Source organism: Ambystoma mexicanum, chromosome 12 (genome assembly GCF_040938575.1).
Source record: "Ambystoma mexicanum isolate Mex_15411 chromosome 12, UKY_AmexF1_1, whole genome shotgun sequence".
Taxonomy (NCBI): Eukaryota; Metazoa; Chordata; class Amphibia; order Caudata; family Ambystomatidae; genus Ambystoma; species Ambystoma mexicanum.
Window position 1 is genome coordinate 628579131 of NC_090936.1, and position 27237 is coordinate 628606367.

The 27237-nt window shown below is 43.6% G+C and overlaps 1 protein-coding gene across 8 annotated transcripts in view; it reads left to right on the plus strand.

Annotated features, from left to right (window-relative positions):
- PTPRZ1 (protein tyrosine phosphatase receptor type Z1) overlaps positions 1–27237 on the plus strand; it is a 949709-nt gene that overhangs the window by 783038 nt on the left and 139434 nt on the right. For 7 of the 8 annotated variants that reach the window (XM_069629084.1, XM_069629086.1, XM_069629087.1 and 4 more), the window contains 6 exons: positions 6011–6031; positions 6173–6269; positions 13136–13218; positions 13872–14006; positions 17307–17441; positions 19652–19815. In XM_069629084.1, the coding sequence (XP_069485185.1) occupies positions 6011–6031; positions 6173–6269; positions 13136–13218; positions 13872–14006; positions 17307–17441; positions 19652–19815 (635 nt within the window). The remainder of the gene's footprint in view (positions 1–6010; positions 6032–6172; positions 6270–13135; positions 13219–13871; positions 14007–17306; positions 17442–19651; positions 19816–27237) is intronic. The other variant, XM_069629085.1, reaches the window with a different exon arrangement.

Here is a 27237-nt window from a genome sequence, read left to right on the forward strand (position 1 = left end):
TTTGGTAGTGATTACCCAAATTGATTGTTTACAATTGATCGTATCAATTGTAAATGATCAGTTTGGGTACTACCATATGTATTACCCTTACTTTTGCAGTTGGTACAATATAGTAGGTGGGCAAGGAGAGTCGCATTAAGAGTGGTACCTATACCTTTTCTGACCCCAACCTGGAATTTGGAGAGGGCATTTGTGTGTTTCAAACATTGATTAAGGTCTGTTAATAGCAAAAGCGCAAATGCCTTACTTGTCACATCAGTCAATGCTATTGGTCTATAGTTATTAGGATCACGTGCATCACCCATTTTAAAGATTGGCATTGTTATGGATTCAGTCCAAGTACAGGGAATTACATGCTTCCTAAAAATATAATCAAACAGAGGTTTTAATACCGGAGCCCGAAATTGCAGATCTTTTTTTAGCACATCGGGGGAGAAGGTTTTAATTTCTCAGTGGCCCACACTATATCCTCATCCACCCATGGACAGACTCCCTCACATATGGGTCACATGGTAGGATCAGTCAAATCACTGAACAGAGCCTTAAGGGCATATTTATTTGTGTAGAGGTCCACCCAACCCGACTCCAAAATCCTTCAGGACACGTCTATTTCCAACCTTCTGGTTGACCACATCCCAGAATTTCCCCTCATTACCTTTACAGATAGCCTTCATCATTAACCGATTATCCCTCAAGTGGACCTCAGATTTAAGTGACTTGACCAAATTCCTATGTTTCTGGCAGGTCTTTTTCCTTTCAGTATATAGTCTACCATAGTTAAGCCCCTCTTCTTCAGCGTGGCTACTCATTCCCGCGTAAGCCTCTTGGATTCCATTATTCTATCATCATAGACATGCATGGTGTTAGATTGCCGAATGGTTTTGTGGATTGGTATTCCTGTCAGACAATTCAGTACTATATTATATGGTTCAACTGAGCCATCTCCCAGTGCTGCTTTCTGATGTATTTGCATGCTAGCGCTCTCCAGGCTTACCTGGGCGAGTTGCATAAACCTATGCTCACTATCATTGTTCCATTTAAGAGTCTTACCTCCCTCATCCAGTTCAACATACGAGAGGGCAGGTTTCATCTCTAGTTCCAAAAAAGGGAGATCCAATGCACATCCCACCAAACAGTGTTCACCATAGCCCATCTCCTGAACACAAAGGAGTCCACATACACTCCTCAAGTTTCCAGAAATATACAGATAGTCAGTCCTTGTGTAAAGATTTCCCCTATGCCATGTGTATTGGGGGCCCTTAGATCTATCACCGTCCAATCTGGTCAAATTTCAGAACATCCCTCTTTTTATCCCTATCTGTTTAGAATGGGGAACTACATTTTTTAGATTCCATGTTTCCCCCTCTGCACAATTTGAGTTAAAATCCCCTCCAATGAACACACCATTTTTATTACCCCCAACAAACCATTCTTCCAAGAGACAGGCCAAATTCTATTGTATTACCTTCAGGGCAACCTTGGCCGGATTCCAATATATATTCACTACAAGGACAACCAGAGATGAAGGGCACATTGTTAATTTTGCCTCCATAAGGCCTTTCCGAAACATGAACCACCCCACACTTCATGTTCAGGCTGCAGTCAACGACAATCTCTAGGCCACCACTTGGGTGACCTTAGATCACCCTAAAAGCAGGACTCATGTAAGTACTTTAGCCTTCCGGCTCAAAGTGTGTGGTGGCCTTAGTTTCCTGGAGCAGGTACCCAGTTGGATTGGTCTTCACCCCCACATTCCTGTTATATAGTTTCAGATTTTTCAAACCACACACATTCCAAGAAACAAAGTTCACCACCCCTCTTTATTCCTCACTGTAATTGCTCCCCAACCTTTTCCATCCCTAATTTCCCTTGGTAATCAAAGCTCAGGAGGGTACTCGACTTAATCAGAATATTGCTTTCCTGGGTACCAGTACGTATATATTGATGTCCAAATAGTCTTTCGCTTGGAAGACATGTAATTGGAAAAACAAACTGTTTGTTGTTGATATTGTTGGTATTTTCAAGTTACATAAAAGAAAAAGGTAAACACACCGCACACATAATGTACATGGTCTTGCAGGAAATGGGCATTCTCCACCACAGGCAGGACACCATGTTTTCTCTGCCACCACTGAAATGATGTATTACATTTCTTGTATAAGCTCCTTGTATTAGTTGTCTAGCACACCGAGACTAGTCATACCTACCTCCACCTCCCCCAGAAACATCATTAACTCGGATAAAGTGGTACCTGATAGCGGGCACTTGCCGCACCCTCCTAGAGTCAGTCTGCGGCCACAGGGTGTAAGAGCCAGGATGCCAATTAGCGAAACCTGTTCCTATTCCATTTTGCTAGCTAAGGGTCAGCCATGCACATGCACCAGGTGGCTTTAGTAGCCTGTACTCTTGGGGCTCACCAGCGCTGGGCACAATATGGGGTTCGAAGCACTCCCAGTGCAGATGTTAGAGAGATGCCCTTAATGCACAACTATGCAATAGCCTCGAGACCGGTCGGCTGTCTGGTCCGCATTAAGTCATTGCTACAATTGAGAGCTTTCGGAAGATCAGGCAAGTAAAATGTTACCTGAAACAGATAGAGAGTCACTTCAATAATAAGAAAGTGCAAGGTTAAAAATATGTGATTGACAAATGTTAACTAACTAAATACAATTTAATTATTGAGCACTATCAAGCAATCAATATAATGAAATGAAAAACGAATGCCTTATGAGTCATATTTTTTACTTTCGAAGGGACTTCAAACATACGTTGCTTTTTTAAAATTGTTTATAGATTTGTAATATGCATCTCCTAATAAAGGTAAATGACCTTGCGCGAGGTGACTACATCTTGCAGCTCTTGACTGCAGACCTGGGAGCAGCCATGAAAAGAATCCTGCAAGTCACGCAGATGATGCACTTTTGTTGACTTGCATGATTCTGGGATATGCACAGGTCACTGTATTCACAAAACTGGAGTCCTGTGTCTATTTCAGTGGTCCCGCATTAGTGCAAACGATGCGCTGACCAGCCCCATGAATGCATCAGCGTCATGAGTATACTACAGGGTACAGCATCCATGTGTGTGTACTGGGAGCTCATTTCACCTGCACAGGCCTGGAAAGGCACCTCACACAACTGTTTTAAGGCAATTGAAGGGACGTGCTGGTGCATCCTTTCACTTGCAAGAAAATAAAAATGTCTAAACCGTCCCTTATGAAACAATCATTTTTTAATGTCTTTTGCAAAGCCGTAGCTGCTACAGGAAGATCCATTAGAGTGCTTGTGGGTGAAAATGTTTAAAACAGATATTTAGTAGGCAAGCGTATTTACAACAGTTACAGTGGAAATTGGAGTTTTTGCCACAGTACTTTTCGTTAAAGAACAATTTGTCGAGTTATTCACAACACATTTTGCTGCATATATAAGTGGGGGGGTGGGTTTAGGGAAATAATGTAGGGGGGTTACATTATTCCTTCTCCCATGCACTTGTGCGATCTCAGTGTCACTAGGCTTAGTAAGATCGTTGTCTTGTCCTCCCTTTGTTTCCCCTCCCTTGCTTCATCGCTCCTTGAAACACTTGTGTATAAGCACATTATAAATACCATATCATCAAGCAGGTGGGAGGTCCCGGGGGTCTCCCCCCACATATATATGCAGCAAAATTAACCTGTCAAAAACCAAATTTCAATGAATTCTTCTTCGACAGAATGTTTTCAATAAGATCACATGGAACCAGTTACAGTAGGGTAAGATGGCGTTTTAATTTATGTTAAGTTGGGAAGGTTATACTGTAGGATCTTATAAACATGAGGTGGTTTTGCTCAATTGTCAAGGCAAGCCAGGGTGCCTTTGAAGGGAATGTCTACTTGCATTACAAGGTTCTCTGTTCACATTTCAGTGGATTGCTTTTAGGGGATTTGATAAGACCCAGGCTCTTAGCCCAATGTGTCTCTTTTGTGCAGAGTCAATCAAGAGGTGTTGCATGCACTTTAATACCTATTTGCAAAGTGCCGAGAGGAGAAGACTGAGTGTTTTGAGGATTCTTTGTGATGGACAGGAAGTCAGCGAGGGCGTTCAGTTCTGGCTTAATATGCCTGGCTTTTTTGGCCCATTTCAGATTCCCAGCTGTTTGCCTGGTTATGAACCGTTTTCAGTCATTTCAAGGGTTTCCTTAGTGTGCAGGTCGATGATGTTGCATTCCATGTAGTCTGCGTTGGACTGCACTTAGAACTAGCTCAACCTTGATGGGGTGGTTATGAGGGGCTTGATTGTCCTGAGTGCTACTGGCTGCAGTGCACCTTTCTCCACTAAGATGATTTGGGGTTGGTAAATATTGGAAAATCGAAGTGTGCTCCTGTATGTATTTTGCTCGTGGCTGAGTTCTGCTTAGTGTTCAGTTTAGAAGATATACATTTAGGGACCAATTCATGGAATTTTTAGCATGGTTCACAGTGACACTGCACTGCTGAAAAGTGACTTTGCACTGCCGACAGAAACCCTGATTCAAGGAACTGTGCAAAGTGTATTTTTGCAGTGCAAAGTCAGTGCATATTCATTTTTGCAGTACCACATGAACTTTCACTGACTTTGCAATGCAGTCGGCAGTGCAAAGTCACTTTTCAGCAGTGCAAAGTCACCTTGAACCGTGCAAAAAATTCCATGAATCAGGCCTTAAATGTATATGAACATTGAACCAAATATCTTCTAAACTGAACACTAAGCACAACTCAACCATGAGCAAAAAACATCCAGGAGCACACTTCATGTGGTAGTAGCACAGCTATTTGGGCAACACCATGTGATAGCTGTGTTATTTCAGAACCTAGAGTGCTGTGTTCTGTTGGGGAGGAGGATTTGGTCCTTGCCAGGACTGGCCCTGATATGGTAATGTGATTGGCTGTTCTGCCCAGCCCCAACCCAACCAGCTCTTGCGCGTTCTCAATGTCACTGGGCCTGGTAAGATCGCTGTTTTTGTTCTCCCCTGTTCCCTTCCCTTGCCGCGCTCTGAAACACTTGTGTATGAGCGCGATAGAAATAAAATATCAATCAATCAATCAAAAGCTAAATACTGCTTCCTTGCTGTAGTTCAAACTAGAAGTCACCAAGCATATTGTTCTACTGCAGATGGTTTTGGATTGGTGATTTTTCCTGGACCAATACATAGTACAACATATAAATCAGGAGTTTTGGGTCATCTTTCGTGTTTAGTATTTATATAAGTTTGACAAAGTTCTCAAGTTCTTGTATTGCCGTGGGGCGGTTCCTTGTCAAGATCAGGCATGCCTGATGTCTGTAGAGGACGACTGCTGCAAGTCTAGGATCTGCTGGCCAGAAGGGGTCCACCTGGTTCCAATGGAAAATATGAAGACGCAAGAGCCAGGGTGATATTGGGTGGCTCATCCGTGGAGCAAGAGAGAATGATGCCTAGAACTGGCCAGCTGCACCTGTGATGACGTTGCGGCCACGGTGACACTATTTATGGTTTCCCTAATTTCCTGGACGTCTGAATGCTAGCACAATCTGCTGGACACACAGATGTCATGAGCAGCTTTCCACTGAATACATTTAATAAAAATATAACTATTTGATCATATCCTATTTCTTTAGTGTGGCGGTTATGTGCACATCACCTCCTGCTCAATGCCAATAATTTTAGCAATAACCAATCGGAAACAATCAACATATGTACATGGTAAAAGGGCTCATCAATCAACAGCAGAAAGATCCATATCAACCGTGTGTGTGTGCGCGCGCGTGCGCAAATAGGCCCTCATGTTTGGTAATATTCATGACAGTTGATTTCCTTCACGGAACGTGTTGACCATTCACGTGCATGACGTGTATGATCGCAATGTAATGATACTGCTTTATTCGTGGAACATACTCCATGAATGGTACTTGTTTCTTGCGCCTTTTTGTTTGCATGCAGTATTTACATACAACTCATTTCCATTGCCATGTGCCATGACATTTGATTTATATTTTTTTTTGTATTCATTTTTCATCAGACACTGAAAGAATTGTATCAGGTAAGGCACTATTTCACTGCATTTTGGTAGATTGGTAGAGCTTGTATGAAATGATAGTTGGTTATGCTGAAAGCAAGATTCACATTATCTGATCGTGAAAAAGAAAAAAATGACTGACACATATTTCTATTTTGCTTTCAGGAGGTTCAGAGTTGCACTGTTGACTTAGGAATTACATCAGATAATTCCAACTACCCAGACAACAAGAGCAAGAATCGGTATATAAACATAGTTGCGTGTAAGTACATGGGTTAAATGGCGTTTTCCGAGTATAGTTCGCTTATTAGTTGGGCATAGCTTAATCTGACAGACCTAATGCTTTCAAACTGGGGTGCCAAATGGAGCCCCGAGAAGCGGAGTAAGGGCATCACTGTAGTGCCTGCGCCCTTGGGATGATATGATAGTCCCTTTGCTCTGTAAAATTGCTCCTGAAAAACATCTTTTGCTATTACTGAACACTGGGGGCATCAAAGGATTGAAGTAAAGTTCAGTGGTTGTCCATCAATTGTTATTATGTTTCCAGTCTGGTCTCCATGATCACAAACCTTACAGATACCTCCATCAACATGGGCTGCTTTGTTATGACCCTGACTCGCTGCTTGAAAAGCAAATGGTGCATCTACAGCAAGGCTTTGAGTATGTGGGAGAGGTCCATAGTGCTTCAGGTTTTGATTTCCGAAAGCAGAGCGGATATGGGAGAAATGCACCAGGTATCTTCCATGCCACACAGGGCCAGCTCCCCCAGAACTAGACGGCTACCAAAGTCATCCCTGACTGGGATCTGGAATGGAGACCGGACGCAGTCATTAACAATGAGTTCATCCAACCACGGAATAGCATCTCTGGGCCAGTAATGGAACCTTCTGTACTTGTTCTCTCTGTTCAATAACATTGCAGTAATAGCAGTTTCAAATCAATTCACAATTGTACCCACATAATCTATGACAAATATCTTATTTTCATGACGTAATTCCTTAGGGGCATAGCTGCCGACTGCAACCAGAACGGCTAAGCTAAAATTATTATTTGTCTTCTTTTATTTTAATTCCGTTAGCCAGGCTGATGGACAATGGCAAACCCTGGGATTTGTCAGACTGTTTAAATGTTTCCCAGTTCCACAATTAAGAGCATGGGGATTCTCTTGGTTGGCCTTCCAGCCATCTCTAAGCAATCAGCACCTTCCCTATCCCAAGGGCGTAGAGGATCCAGCATCTGATCACCTTAGATTGCACAAGCTGGACTACACAATCATTCCCAATGATTAAACAAGTGATGAGCATGGTGCCCGCCTTGACAATATCAGACCGCAAGCATGGAACAACAGGACATTCACTGACAGCATGGACATATCCTGTTCTAGGAGTTGGGCATCTCCAACATTCGGAGGTCTCTAGGAGCCCATATTCATACATCTTACTTCAATATAGACTCAAGCATTCTTGTCAAGATGTGTTTATTACGAAGAGTAATAAAATCCTTAGGCAGACACAACAAGCAAACTCTTTGGCTAGCCCTAAACCTGACAGATCCTCCATATTAGTACAATTTAAATACACAGAAATAACCTAGCGCTCGTAAACTGCACATCACACATTGGGAATAAAGAGGGAGAGAAGAGAGAGGGAGAAAGCGGACAACTACAACCCTCCTATTAAGATAATAGTGTCCTCCTGCCACTGGACACAGGTGCTGGTGGTGAATGACCTGCAGCCAGATGGAACAGAGTAATCATTTCGCTGTGCTGCAGCCCGTTGCTCACTACACAGCCAACTGCACCTCCTCGCTCTCCAGAATCATCAGTGAGGACATCACTCTTCCCTTTATTGTAAACTTTCAACCTTACTGTGCAGGAGTGCGCGGCCACTCCCTACGCTTCAACAAATCTTGGAAGGAATCCTCAATGATAATAGGAGTGCTTACTGTTCCCCCCATGATATTACCAGTTCCAAAGAGGCAAATAGCCATGATGTTGCTGTGCCTATGCGCAAGGTGGCCTTAATAGGTTGATGGACTGAAAAGTTTGCATACTGCTAAAAGGGCGCTGTTCACCTGAGCTGATGCGGTTGCACAACAAGTATTATAATGCTTAGCTCGCAAATTCTCTGTGAACATTGTGCCTTTCTAGAAGGATTCCCTCAACTGCTCTAAATTTAGTCCTCCCAGATCGAAGTAACAAGGGCATTAATTCCATCGCCCCACAATCAGTACTCTGGTTTTGCTAGTGTTAGTAGGGGGCGCCCCTTCTTTCCTGAAAGATGTGTATGTATTGTTATGCCCTTGGAGGGCCATAGGGGTTCTTGCCACTGGCACTGTCATCTACCTAGGAACGGGCAGGAAAGCTCCACAGCAGCAAGTATGTTGGAATACTTCCCAACCAGGGGTTTTTCAGCGTTGTTGAGATAAAGAGTATATAAAAGTGGAGCGTGGACACGCCTTTACCTCACACCCCCCATGATCGGGAAAGGTTTTATTACTTCCCCCTAAACCACACTGCATGGAAGCCACAACGTCTGAGTGTAATAACTTCAATATAGCCAACATTTCTGGTGGAAGCCCCAGAGCATCTAAGGTTGTCGATAGCTTCACTCTGTTATCCTGAATGAAGACAGCTTAGAAGAGAAAGATAAACGGCAAGTACATTGGTGACATTCCCAGGTTTCTAATCCTTTCCTGAACAACTCCCTCCCAACCCCCACGAGAAGGTGCATAATCCCTTTGTCCTCAACCCAAGCAGATAAATGCAAAATAATCAAATTACCAAAATGTTTGGACATCGCGTCCAAAAAGGAAATCGGACGATAGGATTTTGAAGTCGTTCGATCACCTTTGCTATGAATAGGCAACGCCAACTCGTGACGATCTAGCCTGAGAACCAGCTGCAGTTGCAATTCCTAGTGAGCATTGGCACCCATATTTCCAAGTGGCCCTTAGGAAAGATCACTGTCACTGCCTATGGAACTGGCCTCTTCCCTGAAGACTGGTTTTTAAGGTGTAAGTCATTCCGATTACCATCTGGGGGCTGGCACAAGGAGAAGGGAGGCTGTTAAGGTGTATGGCAGGTCAGGATTCAGCACCTTAACAAAGTTTGATTTCCAGATCGCCCTTAAAATAGCGCGGAAGACTACTTCAGCTTCTGCAAACAACTCTTTAGAAGCTGTTGCTAGGGACCCGGGAGGGAGGTGGGAAGGAACAGTGCAGCCTTTTAAACTTACAAAGTTTGATCAAGTAAGTTGCACTGAGACATTTGCTTGTTACCCTTCGACGTTAGCACCTTGATAAGATAATGATCATGATAATATAATATGACACCCTTCGACGTTGGCACTGTGTAAAGTATCCTTACTTTAAACAAAAATGTGATTAATGAATTTGACTGCTCCCCTGCATTTTTTGTCAATTAATAGGGCCCTGCTTGTATGCCCATCCCAGACTTTCCCCCGACCGATCGTTTGGTAGCATCACGCCTTAAAGCAGCCTTTCAGCGCTCTATAAATCAGTGCTAATGTAACGCATCCCTTGTGTGCCATAAATAGTAGCATGTTCTTTATTTCGGATTAACAAGAATCCATAAAAAATACAACACGTTCAATATATACATCTGTAAAATATACAGAATGTACAGTTCATTCTTGATTTCATGTCATGTCGAGTCAAAGAACATTACACTAATACATAAAATATCTCACAAGTTATAAAAAATACAAGTGCAAAATGAAATAAATATCCCATACATCAACTGAATACCTGGCATGCTGGCATGCCTGCAGCCCCCACTGGGCGTGCTGGTCTCCAGGAATGTCTCCACCGGGCCAGAGCTGCTTACCTTGGCGAGGCGAGGAGGGGGTGAGTGGCTCAAGGGCTAAGGCATGGGAGGAGCACAGAAGCGTTGGCTGTATCTCCTGGAGGCGGGCAGCGCTCTGCAGAGGAATAACCGAAACTACTGCTGAGCAGAGAAGGCTTCTGATGGCTACAGCAATTCCACTTCCCTCCTGCAATGAAGTAGCGCTGCCTCTGGACACTGAGCCCCATTTTAAAGTAATGGATTGTTCCCGTCAATTCAAAAGCAGTTTATGCAAAATCATTATAATAAAAATGTCCTTCCGAGTGCAGCATTTGGCCCAATGTTCTCATATTTCTGAAAGCTTGCTCACTACACCCACTCGCTTAGTAGGTCACCTCATTCCACAGCTGCAAAGAGATGCGAAAAAAGTGTGCTCATAAAACCTCCCCAGCTAAAGGCTAATGCAAGCGGAATTGGAGGGATCTTTCCCAGCGGAACAGGTGCGTTTCCCATAATAGCACAGGCCCCCGTCATTTGCAATTGGTTATTTATAACGTGCTTAATACCCAGAGATTTCTAAGCACCGAACCAGGGATCGAGCCTGTCTTGCTCCACGTCGTCTTGCTTTCAAGTCCAGTGTGTTGTTACTGAGCTATCCTGCCGAGACTTATTTCAGCAATTGTGCAGTGAATTGTCTCTCGTCCCTAGTATTCAGCTTTGCTGTATTCACTTGGCCATAGACTTTTACAAATGCATTTTCTTAAAATATCTGAATGTTTAATATGACTATATAAAAGGTTAACATGTTGTTACATAGGCCCCGATTCACAGGGCATTTTCCAATGGGGTTTTGCCATTATAAAACGCTTCTGTGAAGTAGGCCCCCAGTGTCAAGATACTGAATAAAAGTCAGCAGAACATTCTCGACCTGTAACTAGTGGGATAGCCCCCCGCACAGTTAGGCCAGCTAAGAAAAATGGAGGACCATGGCACTTTTGCTGGCTAGCCTCTCTGGAAATTGCCAAAAATTCATCCCGCATATACATTGACGCAAAATGTACTTCTAACATCTTCAAGTCATAGCTGGTTAAAAAATAAACATAATGATGACTTTGGACATTTACTTCCTGACTGTGAGAAATGCGCACGGCCATCAGCATCATCCAGTAATCCTGTAATCCTTTTCTCCATCCGGTCCATGCGGAACCATAGCGCAACGAAAATAGTGACCCCGTTCACCGTAGCCTGAACATACTGCAGAAATAACTGTTTCTATCGACCATTAATGTACCCACCAAAATCATGAAACTAAGCCAGTGATCTGGCCGTGACACCTCGATGCCCAAGAAACATATCCCTGATGCCAATGTTGCCCTGTGGTATATGTGGAGTCTTCTTCATCAGCCATTCCATACCTGTCCAGTTTAAAGTCTGGTGTGGCAGCCAGCTTTACCAAGCCAGAAGATGCGAAGGCCTACCTCTGGTGCATCCCAGAGGATGCCTGCCCATTCAGACCAATGAGAACAGTCGCAACCATGCCACCATTTCTTTCTATGACAAAAAGAATTGAAACTCTCTTATCAGAGAGCAACAGGCCCCAATTCACCAATACAGAGGTTTTATCTTTGAAACCACTCTGAACCCCTTCACGCTCTTGAACTTATGCACTTCTAATGTCTCAGTCTGAGTTGCTGCATAGACTTTTTTTTTGGCATTCCATCAAACCGTAGGGAAAGAATGTGCTGCCGTCTATGATGAAATACATGACCCGACAAGGAATCTAGACTAATCCATGGGTCCGGGCCACCACTCTTCAGCTCTTAGCCAATAAGGGCCTTGCGCACAGCCAGATGATGTCTGTCACTAGTGAAAACCTTCTGAGCAAAGTTACTGGCAATCCCTTTGGCATGAAAGAACCTCTTAGTCCTCCAGCCTGGCACATGCAGGGTCCCAACGCACAGAACGTCACACACCCTTGGCTTGCCCACGTCTTTTACTCACTTGCCTGTCTTCCTACTGCTGTATTATTTCCTCCAATACTCACCTGCGATTTATATCTAAAAAGGTGTTTACAATACACTGTTGCTTCAATCCCTGTTCTCTGTCGTCCTTCCTCCTTCTCTGTCCCCCGTTTTGTTCCTGCTTTTTATTCTTTAGATTGTCCATATTAATAAAGTGGGTAACCGTTGCTCTTTGCTTACAAGTGTTTTGCATAACTCCTCCCAACATAGCTGTATTTGGCCATGCTTTCCATTTGCTTTTTTCTTTTTGCTTTTTATTTCATTTTTGCACCTTTGTTTGGGGGATGTTTGCACCTTGCTCCAGGGGCGTTGCTAGGTTTGCAATAGACCTGTGGCCACGTTAATGTCAGGACTGTCGGGACTCGGGGCTAGCTAGCCTTTTAGATGTAGCCCCTGAGCTTCTATCTGGGGCTACATCCAAAAAATCAGGGGCTATAGCCCCTTCACCCCCCCCCCAGCAACGCCTCTGCCTTGCTCGCCACTGGTCGCTCTGCTGATCAGGTCGGAAGGAGGAATCTGTTAAACCTTACCCTCTTCATGCCCAACGCGTAGTCAAATCAGCCACATACTGTGCGTTATGCAGTCATGGAGGTGAGCAATGGTTGGGTCTTCTGTTTTGTGTCACATAATGTACAGTCTGGACACTTTCCGTATCATGTATATTATGGTCTCTAAGTATTTAAACCATAGAGTTAGCATTATGCCACCAAACATGCTAGAACACAAGATGATTATCATTCCTGAGGTCAGTCTTTACGAAAGTGTCTAACTGTTACACTCTGCACCCCTCTGTTTATTGTGTAACTGCCAAGCTTTGCTCCATCCTAAGCTAGAGGCATAGTCCCTTCTCTATGTCTACTCCATGCTCAGGCTTGCCAGCTAATTTTCTCTACCATTCCTCTCTGTACCTGGTCGGTTGTCCTTCTCCTTTTCCTGTGCCCTCAGTGCATAGAATCAGTGGCATCCACACTATGTTTGTGTAATGAAGCATGGGCATTAATGGTGGTAAGCTCCCACTGGGACAGTTGCCCCAGCTGGCGACACCACTGCACTGCCTTTGTTAAGGGCTATTGCTTACCTCGGGCCCTTTACCAGCCATGATGGCCTGCCCTGTGGCGGGTGCTTACCACCTAATTGTTGTGTCCAGTGCTATTCATGAGCAAAATAAATACTCCTAGATAACTAAGTCAAAGGGTGTAAATAACGTGCTCTATCCAAGTATTCATGTGAATATTCCCAAACCACCTGACAAACAACTAACATGAATGGATGAAAATGACCATTGCACTTTGTGTCTTGCAGATGATCACAGCAGAGTCAAACTTTCACAACAACCAGAACAAGATGGAAGAGTGACTGATTACATCAATGCCAACTATGTTGATGTAAGTCTATAATTCGTTTGTTTTTATGTTGGGATGCATTTCAGGGAATGTCACACAGAGAAGACTGTGTGCAACGATGCGCACTGCGGCATTGCATTGAATGGATCTCAGAAGGAAGGCGATGCAGGAGTGACTGGTTTACCGATTATACAGGACATGGAGTGCATGGGGGGGTTGACTGCAAGCCATATGGCAACATGTGTTACTAAACATGAACTTGACCCAAAGGTGACTCCGGATTCAGTAAGGCTGGGTAGAAACCGGAAGTTCATGTCACAATGTTGGACGTGTGTGACAGATTGGGAAAGAAAGTATGAAATTGCTGGTGTGACAAGTTTGCTTGGAGATAGGAAACAAACACTGGAAAAAGTCTTTGGTTGTTATATATATATACAGCCTGAAATGACCCAGTAATCTTATCTTATCCGCAGTGTTGTCGCCATATACTGAACTATAACTCCCAAAAGGTACAGGTACAGCATTTAAGAGCAGTTTTAGAGAGAGCAGTTTGAGTTTTGGAAATGACATTTAGGATTATCTGTGGATGACTTCTGAATGGGTGATTTAAGACTTGTCTGCATTGAAATAGGTTACGTTTGTTTTGTTTGAAAGACCACTTAATTAACACCATGTTTTCTCTTGTTTTGCATTAGGGCTACAACAAACCAAAAGCGTATATTGCAGCTCAAGGGCCATTAAAGTCAACAGCAGATGATTTCTGGAGGATGATATGGGAACATAATGTGGAGGTTATTGTGATGATAACCAACCTTGTTGAAAAAGGAAGGGTACGTTGGAATCTATACATCTCTGTGTGTGCTGATGTCTGCTGTGGAATGCGTGCATGATGCTCATCCCGGTAGAGGCGGCATCCTTCTGCATCATAGCGGGGTGCGGGGGGGCGGGCAAACACAACCCCAAAGTTAACGTAATGTTAAATTCCCAGAGCAATTCAATGCGAATGCCTTGAGAAGATCAGCCCATTCATGGTTCCACCTAGTGTTCCCTCTATCACTCAAAAGTCAACGCGCGTCAGGAACAGACCAGATCGGGCAATCGAGCGGCGCGTCCGCTTCACAATGCAGAAGGACTGCCCATTTAGCTGGCATCATTTGTCCTATACAAGAATAGGGTTAGAAAGGCAACGGACGAGAGGTTGCGAGCAGCACCTACATACAATTCAGGTTGTAAAGTGTGCTATATGACCTTAGGCTTCACCCTTTTGTAGTAATTATTATCAGTGGAACAATACCCGTGCATTGGACTGAGGTAAGAGATGGACGGAATCACGTGTTCGCAGTGGGGTGGGGCCTGCCAGGGAACGAGGCCAAGCAATAAGAGACAAGGAAGTCATTCTGCGCCATAAGGACTGAAAAGATCAAATGAGAAGGCAGGAGCCTGGAGTACCAGCAGCTGACAAGGGAAAGCCCAAGGAATCAGTAACAAAGAGCGTGATATATAAAGTACAATTGAGTAAATAATACGCTGCCAAGGCAGCTTCCAGAAGTTTCCGATAGGAAAAGAGCAATGTTTTGGGCTCTGTGTGTATAGGAATATAAAGTAATGGGTGCACCGTTATCACCCATTAGAGCAGCCCACCTGTGCCAGTTGCATCGCCCAGCACCGTCTGTGGAAAAGGAGCGACTGTAGTCGCATTGGCATGGGGGTGTGCCACATTACAATTCACCGGTACCGCCTGCAGCACTGGCTCCAAGAGCCAGCAGTTATGGAGAAACCGCTCAGTGCTAGTCCAAAATTCTGTGGAGTTCACAGGGTCACCCCGGGGTCTCACAGATCTGGGCCTTTATTATGTAAGGGGATTCTGCGGGGATACCTCAACTGCTAGGAGGGTGGGTGACAAAGGACCTAGCATGGGCACCACACAGCTACCCTCCTCCTCTGTGAAAATGGTGGGCAGGGGCGAAATGGACTGCTCAGCCACTCGACCCGACACTTTAGCCATACACGCAGGTGATTAATGCCACTCCATGAGGGCTTCAGCACCCAACAGGAAGCGTTGCCATCTGCCTTGGGGAACAGAAAGTCTTCGGCAATGAGGGTTTTGGATAGAAACAAAGGAAACTCAATAGGGGGCTTCACATATAAATGCAGGAAGGCAAGGAACACAAGAAAAACTGACAGAATTAAAAGGAATTAAAGTAAAGCAACAACGCTATCTCTCAAAAATAGCAGCACTGCACGGGAACGGTGTAAACCAATATACTCCTGGCTTCAAATAAGCAGCTGCAATCAAGAACCTTGCGAAGAACACCTGCAACTCAAAAGTAGCAACCTGAGCTGAAGAGCAAACAGCAAAGCACAGGAACAGCGCTTTATTCAGAGGAGCTGGTGTTCAGCATTAAACAACCATTGCAACAACATCAACATTCACCACTACATGGTTTTTAAAAGCAGCTCCCAGAAGGCACACAGGCACACGTAGGGAGCCAGGAGCAAGCAATCAGAGACGTACCTCGTGCAATTGTTGCAACTTGTGAGGGCGAAACAACGACACATTCAAGAATGCACCGTTCGGGGTCTGTGGGAACTGGAACAGGATATCAAACTGAGGATAATTCTAGAATTCATCAAGAGGGGTTGTTAATTAGTGCATCCTGTTGCTTGTAGGCTCAGATCATGGAAATAAGATGATGCTGGGGGTCGTAACTGCAGCTCATTATTCATCATTTTTGACCCTTGATGGCCTGTGATCTTTTTGACAGCCGGTTATAGTTCTGGAACTGGTATTTCCCGCGGAGCCCAGACCCCTCAGATCCACTGCATTTAAGTTTCGGGGTTGTCTTCATCGCTGTGTATCTCCATGGAACTTTAAACGAGTGGTACGCTGCTTTTGCTGAAGGCTATTGATTTGACTGGATCAATAGGATGCAACTTCTGGCAAAAGCATATAGAGCATCGCATGTGACTAGAGGGACCCCTTAAGGAAAAAGAGGCACAGAAGTGTATCCAAACGTGTGACTTGTAAGATTACAATAGCAGTGAGTCATGAGCCAGAGCTGACTACCATCATCTATACGAAGCGTGATTTCACAGACGTTTACCATTTCCGTAATGCCAAAAGGGTGTTCGTACTAATGGTTGGAGAAAAGCTACAGCGTTGTCTATGTCAATAAAGGTTAGTGCACTTCTTCTTTCCACAAGTAAATGTTGAAGTATCTGATGAAGTGTATCATTTTATTATTATTGCTATCAATTTTTTTATTACCCTTATCAATATTACAAAACATACTACTACCACTACAAATGTTACTGCTACTATACTACTCCTACTAATTTTTTTTTTTTTTTTTTTTGGTTGGCTAATTAGATTAACCTTTCAAAACAACATTATTTTTACAAAACATATACAAAGAAAGAATTTTTTTAACAATAAAATAAAATTACACTTAAGCAACTTGACTTAAATATATTAGATAAAACAGATAAAAACATCATACTATATCAACTTATGATTAATATAACTATTTATCCAAATCAAAATCAAAGGCAACACATCGAAACCAAATATGAACACACTGTATACTGGTAGGTATCAAAGCGTTAAAAAGCGTTAAAAAGTAGTAAGAGAGCCATAATTTGCATTCATTCTCCCGTTCACCAGACATCAAGTTACTCACTAAATTACAGTGAGCACAGTATCTTATTTAAGAATTGGATAGTGGCTATTCTTACTGTGATCTTTGATGTCGCAAATAGCTCATACTCCTACTAATACTAGTAATGATGGGATATGCTGATTTGTAGAATTGATTTTTTCTGCGTAGGACAGGATCAACACCTTATTATTCCGATAAAAGGAATGTTTTCAGTAAAGCATCAATTCTCTTGGTAAAAGGTACCACATCAAGCTATAGTCGTACATGTTTGCTAGATTGGTTGTTCATAGTAAAACTCACAATGCACCATTGAATATGGACATTTTTCTTGATGTCTTGCATCGAGTCGGATTCCAACACTCCTTGAGGAGGTCTATCCTGCATGAATAGTTTTGCTTCCAAGATTGGAATGTTTCTACTTGTAATGAGTCAATTGATCAATTTTGACCCTTCCTCCTCACTGTACCATAGAGAAAATGTGACCAATACTGGCCGGATGACAGCAGCGAGGAGTACGGAGCATATCTGGTTACCCTGAGGAGTTCTCTTACGCTTGCTTACTACACAGTGCGGAAATTTACCCTTACAAACCTCAACATGAAAAAGGTAAGTAACAGTCCAAGAATAAGTGTGTGATCAAATACTTCTCGTTTTTTCCTTTACGCTGTATTGAAATGATAAACATATAGTTCAAACACACTTCTTTCCAAGTTGGCCAAACACGTTTTTACTGATTGATGTTACATCATACTAGAGCATTTTTACAGAGTCTTCACAACCCTCGGTGCGAGTTGTGCAGTAAGCATTTATTTATTTATTTTATTTCTCTAAAATAACAGGGAAAGCACTGCATTGTTTTACAAAGCTTTTGAACATTGATTTACAGAGTAGCGGACCAGTGTCACAATGAGTGAGAGGATGTGGATATAAGATCAGATAATGCAGGGGAGGTAGAAACATTAACCAGGGATGGGTTAGTGGAAGATGTGCTAAGTTTTAGGATGAAGGGTCGAGGGATAAGTGCCGTGGGGTTGTCGTAGAGGAGTAAGGGAGAGGAGAACAGGGTGATGTGGTGGCTTACAATGCTATGCAAGGGGTTTGTCAGAAAGGAGGAGAGCTAGGAGATTTGTTTTAAATACAGATAGAGTGGGAGTAGTGCAGTGAGCGAGAGGAAGAGCATTGCAGAGTAAGGGAGCCAGGAGAGGAGGAGTAGGTATGCATGGTCTTGCATACTGGCTTTGGTGAAGTTGAATTAGAACCGTACTGTACTTACAAAGTAAATTAATTCCCAGTGTTTATCGGTCATGGTACGCAATTCCCAAATTTTGGCAAAAGTGCCTGCTCCTTGATTTCTACTTTAAGGGATAAACACACAAATCTCTTATACATTGTGCAAAACAAAGGCTTTTGTCCGTCAACTGGTGCAACCTAAACAATACAACATGCAGCTCATTCATTTGAATTGATGGAATTGTAAGAGTACATGGAATAAGATACCTCCATCTGTACTTTATAAGGCTATTAAAGATTGTACAGGTGTTCTGTTCCACATAAATCACAAGCCCACGATGTCAGTGCTTTATACAAGCACTGATCTCTGAGGAGGCTTTAATATCCTCATAATGCATATTTCAGAAGTTATTATAGTCTTAATTACACCAAATAATAAGGTTGAAATACAAATGCACTGTTATGATTATCCAAATTAGCAATGCAATATGACTTAATTGTATTGGATAGTTTCCAGTGAAACTGCATGTTACATAGTTGTCTAGTTCTGACCCTAGCGAGGTGCATGGTTGGACTTTGGGGCGGGGATAGATTTCCGCGCAGGATTGGGTCTCGGAGTGAGGGTGGGCCGCTTCAAGGATGGGCTTTGCAGTGTGAATAGACCTTGTAGCATGGCTGGGCCTTGAATCAGGATGGGCCTTGGGGTTGGCCTATGAGTGAAATGGGCCCTGGAGCAGGGATATTTGTAGTTATATTTGTAGATGGGTTGTATGTAGTGCAAACCTCGGTTGGAAGCATTGGAGTGCTCTACATGTCATTTAGGGTAGCACATGTGGCTCAGGCTTCCGACCTTGGGGGACGGGGTGTAATGCAGGAATGCAACGAGCCCAGGTGGCACCTAGGTACTGATTGAAGAGTAAGGCTGTGAGTTCCCCCTTCAACAGCACAGCATAGCTGCGTTCCAGATTGCACCAGGAAGGTGTTCCAGTAGGCAGGGGCATAACAAGAGAAGACCCACATTTTCAGTTTTTTTATTTCCCTTCCATGCTTGCAAGGTTTTTCTCAAGTCTATCAGTGGCCTGGCTCCTGGAGGAGTGCAGCGCATCTGAACGGCAGAACTGTGATAGGCCTTGGGGAAGGTATAGTGCTTGAAATCGGGATAGTCTTTGGATATGATTTGGTTACAGCCAAGAATGGCGGTCGGGGCAGGAATGTTCCTCAAAACGGGAATGGGTCTAAAGCGGGGTTGGGCCTCAGCTGGAGATGTGCCTTGGAAGACATGGGCTTTGGTACAGGAATAGTGTGGATCTTAGGCAAGGTGATGTAACAAGCCCAAGAAGAATGTTTGGTAAGGTTGACTGTGGCTGGCGAAAGCAGTGAAAATCTGTCTCTCGTGTACAATATGATGATGCCACAACAAACCTGTTATGTAATAACTGATTAACTCGAGTTATTACAATTGGATAGTTGTGATGTCATAACAAACTGCTTCCAGATCCCGAACTATTAATTATATGTCTTATATGCTGTACTCAATTTACATGTGTAATGTAGGTAAAATTGCCCATATTTTCTGCCTTTTGCAGGGTTCACAAAAGGGAAGACAAAACGAGCGCACAGTCGTGCAATACCATTACACCCAGTGGCCTGACATGGGCGTCCCAGACTACACTCTTCCTGTGCTGACATTTGTACGGAAAGCATCATCTGCCAAAAACAACGGAAAGGGCCCCACTCTGGTTCATTGCAGGTACTGGACATGTGTCACTAAGCCATACAGTCATTGCCAGACATTTTACATGTGATCATAATATGCAGAGTTTTTAATTTCTACAAAACCACATTTTTAGAGGTGTGATCACATTTTAGGATGTAGCAAACATGGTCACCCATTTTAAGACTTTGCAATAGCGACACGAAATTGTACAAAAAAGGGGGCTCTTTTCAGCCACTTGTAACAAAACGGGTAAATTAAGGAATATTAAATTAATGTGTCATAGATGTAAAACTGTGTGTTCCCCACATGTCTTCACCAATCATAGCAATGTAGTGCCAATGTGCTTTAGTTATACAGGTTTAAATCTATCCTTTATAGTGCTCCTACCATATAATTCAGATTACTTAGACAAAACGGAACAGTGGACTCATCTCAGCAGGTTCGAATATTACATGGGCGAAACAGCAATAAGGACCCTAAACGGCTATCCCAAATATTGTAGGATATTGTTTTGGGAAATTTTACCACAAAAAAACAATCGTTCGGGAGCATGTGGTTAGGAGATGACTCTTCTCCTCTTCCTTCTCTCTCATCCTACCCTGCTAACCTAGCTCTCTGCTCTTCCTTATCTCCCTCCTTTCCATACAGCTTACTGACTGACCGCCTGGTGTTCCTCAGAATCAAACAGGTCCCAGGCACCCCTGCCAGTCCGTCTGCACTTCTCCACCCCTTCACTGCACTTGTAATAAATCCTTGAGAGCTTCTCTCTCCGCACTTCACCAGTCTCTACTGACTGGGTGCATCTGGTCCACTGCCCCTCCCTTTCCCTGCCCGCACTTGCACGATCTGTATACAGCCCTGCCTGAAGATCGTTCTGTCTGTTCTCCCTTGTCTTCACCCCGTAAATTGCACTTGAAAAAAAAACAGAATCGCCTGACCACCTCTTCCCTGGACATGCTTTCATCCACCTGACCACCTTTCACCCCCAACCCTTCACTACCCCCACCCTTCATACTTCTAGAGAATGGAGCCATGCCTCCTCCAGGCCTGGATCATGTACATCGGTTGCTCTCTGTCCTTCCACCAACCCCGGAATGTTTGCCTCCCTACTTCCTTCATCTAATTTGACAATTCTCTGGATATACTCATCAATGTATTCACAAGTATCTAAACGTTCACCATCTTCATCCCTCCTCCAGAAATCAGCCCGGCTATCTGGCAAACCTCGAGGGCAGCATATATTCATCTATTCAAATGACGAAGGATGACCAGTCCTCAACTGAACACTGCCCACAAAGCGGTGCTCAGAATTCCTGTCTCTGCCCTCACTTTCCTGTAACCAACCCACTACCAGCACATATTTCCTCCTTTCACAGACACACCCTCACCAGTTTTCTAGAACCCCTCCTTTGACATGCATACCCACCACTAAATCTTATTTGATTATAAGTGACTCTCTTACTGCCACCACACCCATCCTCATTTACCTGATTAATTCCGCCTAAACTCCCTCCTAACTCTTGAGGTTGTTGCCATTCTTCAGCTGGTCAAGAAATGTCATGATAAGTCAAGTAATGTGATTTTCTGATATATGATGGCATGTGTCATGTCATCATGTCATGATTTTTTTGGATATGCTGTTATAAATCATGCTATGTTACCTTACTCTGTATCATGTGATAAGTCTTGATTTATGCCCTGCTTTGTCATGTTGTGATAGATCATGATACATCATGCTATGGGATGTGCTCCCATGTCATGATAAGATACATTAGTTCATGATATGTCAGGGCATGGCATGGCATTCCCAGTAATATTCCAGTTGTACATTCCCTGTAAACTTGACATTCCCAGTAGGCTTGTAGCCTTCGTCATCATACGCCTTATTCCGAAAATTAATTCCATCAAAGCAAGAACACAGCAAACAAAACTTTAGCAACAATTTAAAACCAGGCTTCATGTTAGGTTATACATCAAATTGCCTCAAATCAACAAATTTACACAACATAAATGTTGCATCTTAATTAAGTAATGCATCCAGTGGCAAATATTCATAAAGCCATTGGATCACATAAAATCAATAGATTACATAGCAACAAATCTGTAAAAATTCATTAATCCATCGGTTATGCAGGTGGTCCGATGTAGATAATTCATACAAGTAAACTGCCAATTACAAATCAACTTCTATAAATGCCAGTCAAGAATAGAGCTTTATTAACCTGATCCTGATCATCCAGGCTTGGAAAATATATGAAGCAACTGCAAAGAAAAGACAGGCCCTAGAGGAATCTTTGCACAAATCAATGTCCCCGCACATTGTCGTAATGCCACAGCTCCTGGATTAAGGAAGTAACCAGCATCCTCTAGGGAGCATCCATCCTGGACACCAAAGTGAGAAGCACTTAGAATTACTCCAGTGCATTCAGTTCTTACTTGAACTTGCAAGAGGCAATATCCCTAAGGGAAACCTCAAATACGGATTCTTTTAACTGAAAGGTTGCACTCGAGCAAGACAGATGTCCATGCACCAATGTTGCTTGATTGTAACATGCCATTCAATTCAGGGTTTGCTCCAGTCTGTTTGTAACATATCTGCAAGTGTACACACACATCAGTGTTCCACATCAGTGTTCCTTAATCTTCAAAATGTGAATGTGCTTTATAACATGTGCGCTATCTCATAAAGAGCCCCAGTTAATCTTGTGCAAAACTATGTGTACATGTTTATCCCAAGGCCACGAGCAACCTCTCTCAGATTGCAATACATCAAGCACAGCTCTCTCATACACTGTGAGTTGTGCGTCATTCCCATTCAGATGGGCATTCCCAGTAACCTCTCAGTTTTACTGTTCCAGTAAACTTGAAATTCCCAGTAAGCACCAAATATTTCCTGTAGGTTATACATTTGACATTCCTAGTATGAGGCTATCCCCAAAATCTCACAGTTTGAATTCCCAGTAAGATTGACATTTCCAGTAAGCTACCAGTTTGCTTTTGCCAGTAAGGTCCCAATACGACATTCCCAGCAGTAAGCCCATATTCTGACATTATCAGCGAGTTCCACATTTGCACAATTTCCATATACTCTACTGACCAATCTCAAATCAGCACCAAATATCATGACAAGAAAGCTTTAATTGAACCAACCTTGCTTGTGCTGCTGAAACTAAAAAGGCACAACACATATCCAGAACCAACATAATGTTCATCTTCAAGCAAAAAATTGCAAGCAGTGTGAGGACGCTCGGAGCACATTATTCTGAGAAGAGCCCTTTCAGATACTACAGAAAATAAAGTACCTAGGATTCCAGCAATGCAATATGACTTAATTGTATTGGATAGTTTCCAGTGAAACTGCATGTTACATAGTTGTCTAGTTCTGACCCTAGCGAGGTGCATGGTTGGACTTTGGGGCGGGGATAAGGTAACAGTTGGACATTCACAGTAAGCTCCTAGGTTGATCATCCTAGTAAACTGCCATTGCGGCACGCACAATAAGCTTGACATTGGCACTTTGAAATGTCCAGTAGGCTTTGAATTACCTTGGTGAAATCCTGCTGGCTCAATGTAATCTGAAAACACACAACACATATTCCTACACGCCATATAACATATTGGGAAGCAGTGTGATGAACCATCACACAGAGACCAGGCCTTCCAAATACTCAGCTTTGCTGTTGGCAGCTGTTAATAATTTTCTGTTTTCGACCATGCCTAATTTATTATCTAAATTTGATATTCCCGGCCATCATTTCTTCCTGAGATACTCAACTTATACATATTTAAAAAAAAAAAAAAGGTTTTGGAGAAAGTTACACAATTTAAAAATCCTCCTGTTCCAGATCATAACAAACTATTACACAGAGTCAGTCATTGATACAACAGAAAGCTACATGGTGCACGTTATGCTCTTCCCCGGCAAGGGATGGTTAAAGCAGAGACTGAACTCAGAAGGAAGGTTAAACACCCCAGTTAGTATATTTCTCAGTGCCTAAGAATTCCCAGTCCATCGTCCAAGTGAAGAATGGATAATCATGTGTGCCTTATCTCTCTAATCTGGTTTTACAAAGTGTGTTGATTGCCACTTTGCAAACTGTTGTAGTGCATCTCCTTTGGGGAGGAGATCTCGCTAGTGAAGGGAGCATACATTATGATGTCATGGAATGTTGGTGTGTGTTTTGCTTGTTTGGTTCTAAATTGGGCAGTTGGAGGAGAGAACTGAAGGGAAGGGAACCCATGAGATGTGGGGTCTTCTTTTCTTATTTATTAACCTAAGTAAACCCAATTATATGTCTTACCTGCTTCCGCTTCATCTTCATAACAATGGCGACGAGGATGGGATGAATGGCTATGGAAAGCAGGTGAAGAGAAGACCTCAGCTGAGATACACTGCTTTGGCGAGCCCCGTGTTGAGAGAGGCGCTTTATGAACTGGATCACGTTCCTGCTGCCAGCCGCGCTTTCCAATTCATACTGCCTGTGCCAGCACGGCGTGAAAAGGCCAGCTCATTTTCCCTCCCATGAGCGGCCTCTGAAGTGGAACGCTGCCCACACGACGATTGCTGAGAGAAGTGTCCTCATCGTTTGTCCAGGGTACCGGCCGACGCGGAGAGCTGAGGAAACCAGCTGATCACGTGAACGTTTCAGCCCGACAGGGGCTGTCATTGAGAAGAAGCTGCCGGCGTCAAAGGAAAACTTCTGGGAGGGCCGCTCCGCTCTCCCGTGGCGTTGAGCGGCCATTGTGCTGAGGTCTTCGCGTTGGCCGCTCCGCTCCCCTGTAGCGTTGAGTGGCCACCGCGCGCAGGCCTGCGCGTATGCACCTCCCCAACACACCTCTCCGACGTAAAGTAAGTGCCAGAACTTGTTCATTAGCTCCGGCGCAGCGTTCGTTGTGTTGCCCGAGATAGACGGCTGAGGAAAGGTGTGGGGAGCAGTCCTTGAACGAAAGTACCGTATTCCTCCTAAAGGAGGGACATGTGAGCAGAAGACTACCGTGAACTTTATAATAGAGGGGCATTTCACATTTTAGTGAGGAGCCTGATCCTCTCATTTGTTACTTGTGTGGCAAAGTATCAAGTACACAACTGAAGTGTTAGGGAACTTCAATATTACTTATCATTAAAGTATTTAGGAAGATGAGCGGCACACTGCTGCATGTGTACAGCCCTCAGGCAGGTAGACATCAACCTTGATCAAGACATTTGTGCAGTGTGGTTTTGATGTGTCGGTCCTGACTGTGTGGACAAGCGAGGTTACAAGAGAACATTAAAGAAGACACCTGAAGCGTGGAAATTCTATTGAGCAGGGAGAACATAAAAAGCACAACCAAGAGACATTTTGCAATCAGGGTATGGCAGCCTTGCTAGGGATATCAGGTCCCCCCATTTTTATGCCAGCCCCAGGCGCGGCAAGAATTGCGTGGCCCCAATGGCGCAAGGGTTTTCTGCACTACATGAAGGCAGCCGGCGGGACAGCCTATTCCAGCGAGAGGAAGTTGGCGTTATTGTTACATTTTTTGGGTTTCGAGGGCCAAAGAATTTTTGAAACTCTTCCGCAACTAGTGAGTGATGGAAGCGGGGATGAATTAAATGAGTTCGAATCCGCATTAGTGAAGCTAGACAAGCATTTTAACCCAAAAAGGAGCACAATTCTGGAAAGGTACAATTTCCGGATGCGCACACAAGCCCAAAATGAATCTGTGGAGGATTATGTGACTGCACTGCGACATCTGGCTCTTACATGCAAATTTCAAGGAAGTTTCGACGAACATATTCGTGATCAATTCATGACACACTGTCGATCCAACAAGATACGAGAGGAGTTGTGGCTAAAGGATGAGCCGAGTTTAGATGAAGTATTGGACTTGGCGAAACGTGTGGAGCATTCCCTGGCATGTGTGGCCAAACTTTCCAAAACTGAAGGAGGGGAGCCCAAAGAAAATAAACCGGAGGTGTTGTCCGTAGCTGAGGGAAAGAACAAAAGGAAAGGAAGAAACAGACAGGCAGGGAAGAATAATCCGGAAGAAAGGAAGGGTCAAGATTATATACAGAGATTTGAAAAAAAAGAGGATAGGAAGGACGAAAGGCTATGTTATCGGTGTGCTAGTGCGACACACTTCGCATCCTCTGTTGTGTGCCCAGGACGGAAGAGTACGTGCTCAAAATGCAAAAGGAGAGGGCATTTAGCATCGTGCTGCAAGAACTACCAATTTGGACAGACAAGCCAACGGAGGGTTTTGTATGTAAATGAGGAAGAAGATGGAAGGTCATCAGAAGACGAAGTTGTGGTGCCGTTACAAAATGTTATCGTGAATACTGTTAATGTTGTTACGAATGGTGGGGATCTGGAGGATTGTGAACGACCTTATGCTGTGGTAATGGTCAATGGGCGTAAGGTGTCAATGATGGCTGACTCAGGGTCGAAAATAACTTTAATATCCAGGGTTGCCTTTGAGTGTGAAATGAAAGGGGTAGTAGCTGAGTTATCAGAGCCCGACATAAGTCCAGGAGGATACAACCAAGATCGTATTGATTTATTGGGTTATGTGTGGAGTAAGTTTGAATTCAAGGGACGCAGTTGTGAGGGCAAGGTGTATGTCACGATGAAGGGGCAATCTTTGTTAGGGTGGAGAGAACAAAAGAATTTAGGGATCAGACTCGATCCCAATCATCCAGAGCAAGTGCTGCAAATTTCCGAAGTGTCTGCGAGTCTTGATAGATACATGTCGGAGTTTGGGAAAGTGTTTAATGAGAGGTTGGGAAGGGTGAGAGGGTTTCAGCACCAGATAACATTGAAAAAGAATAGTGTGCCGATCGTGGCGAAGCTTAGGCCTGTGCCCCTAGCTTTGAGGGAGAAAGTGCAAAAGGAATTACAGAAGTTGTTGGAGTCAGGTGTGATTGAGAGAGCTGGAGGGGTTGAGTGGGTATCCCCAGTGGTGATTGTGAAGAAAAGTTCAGGTGACATAAGGTTCTGTGTTGACATGCGTGAGTTAAATAAGTGTGTGTTGGTGGGCAGACATCCTCTGCCCAACATGGGTGAACTGTTGACCATGGTGGGCGGAGGAAGATTTTTCTCTAAGTTAGATATGACATCAGCGTATCATCAGGTTGAATTGGTGGAGGAGTGTAGGAAGGTTACTGCTTTTGTAACGCATGAAGGTGTTTTTCAATTTAGGAGAATGCCATTTGGGCTGGCGTCCGCTTCATCAGTATTTCAGAAGATCATGGATCGTTTGTTGAAGGGATTAAAGAGAGTGTTCTGTTTTCAGGATGATGTGTTGGTGAGTGGTGTAACGATGGAAGAACATGACAGGAACCTGCGCAAGGTTTTGAGGATATTTGAGGAAAGAGGTATTACTTTGAGGGGTGAAAAATGTGTGTTTGCTGTGACGAAAGTGGATTACCTAGGACATGAAGTGTCAGGGGATGGGGTTAAACCCAAGGAAGGTATGATT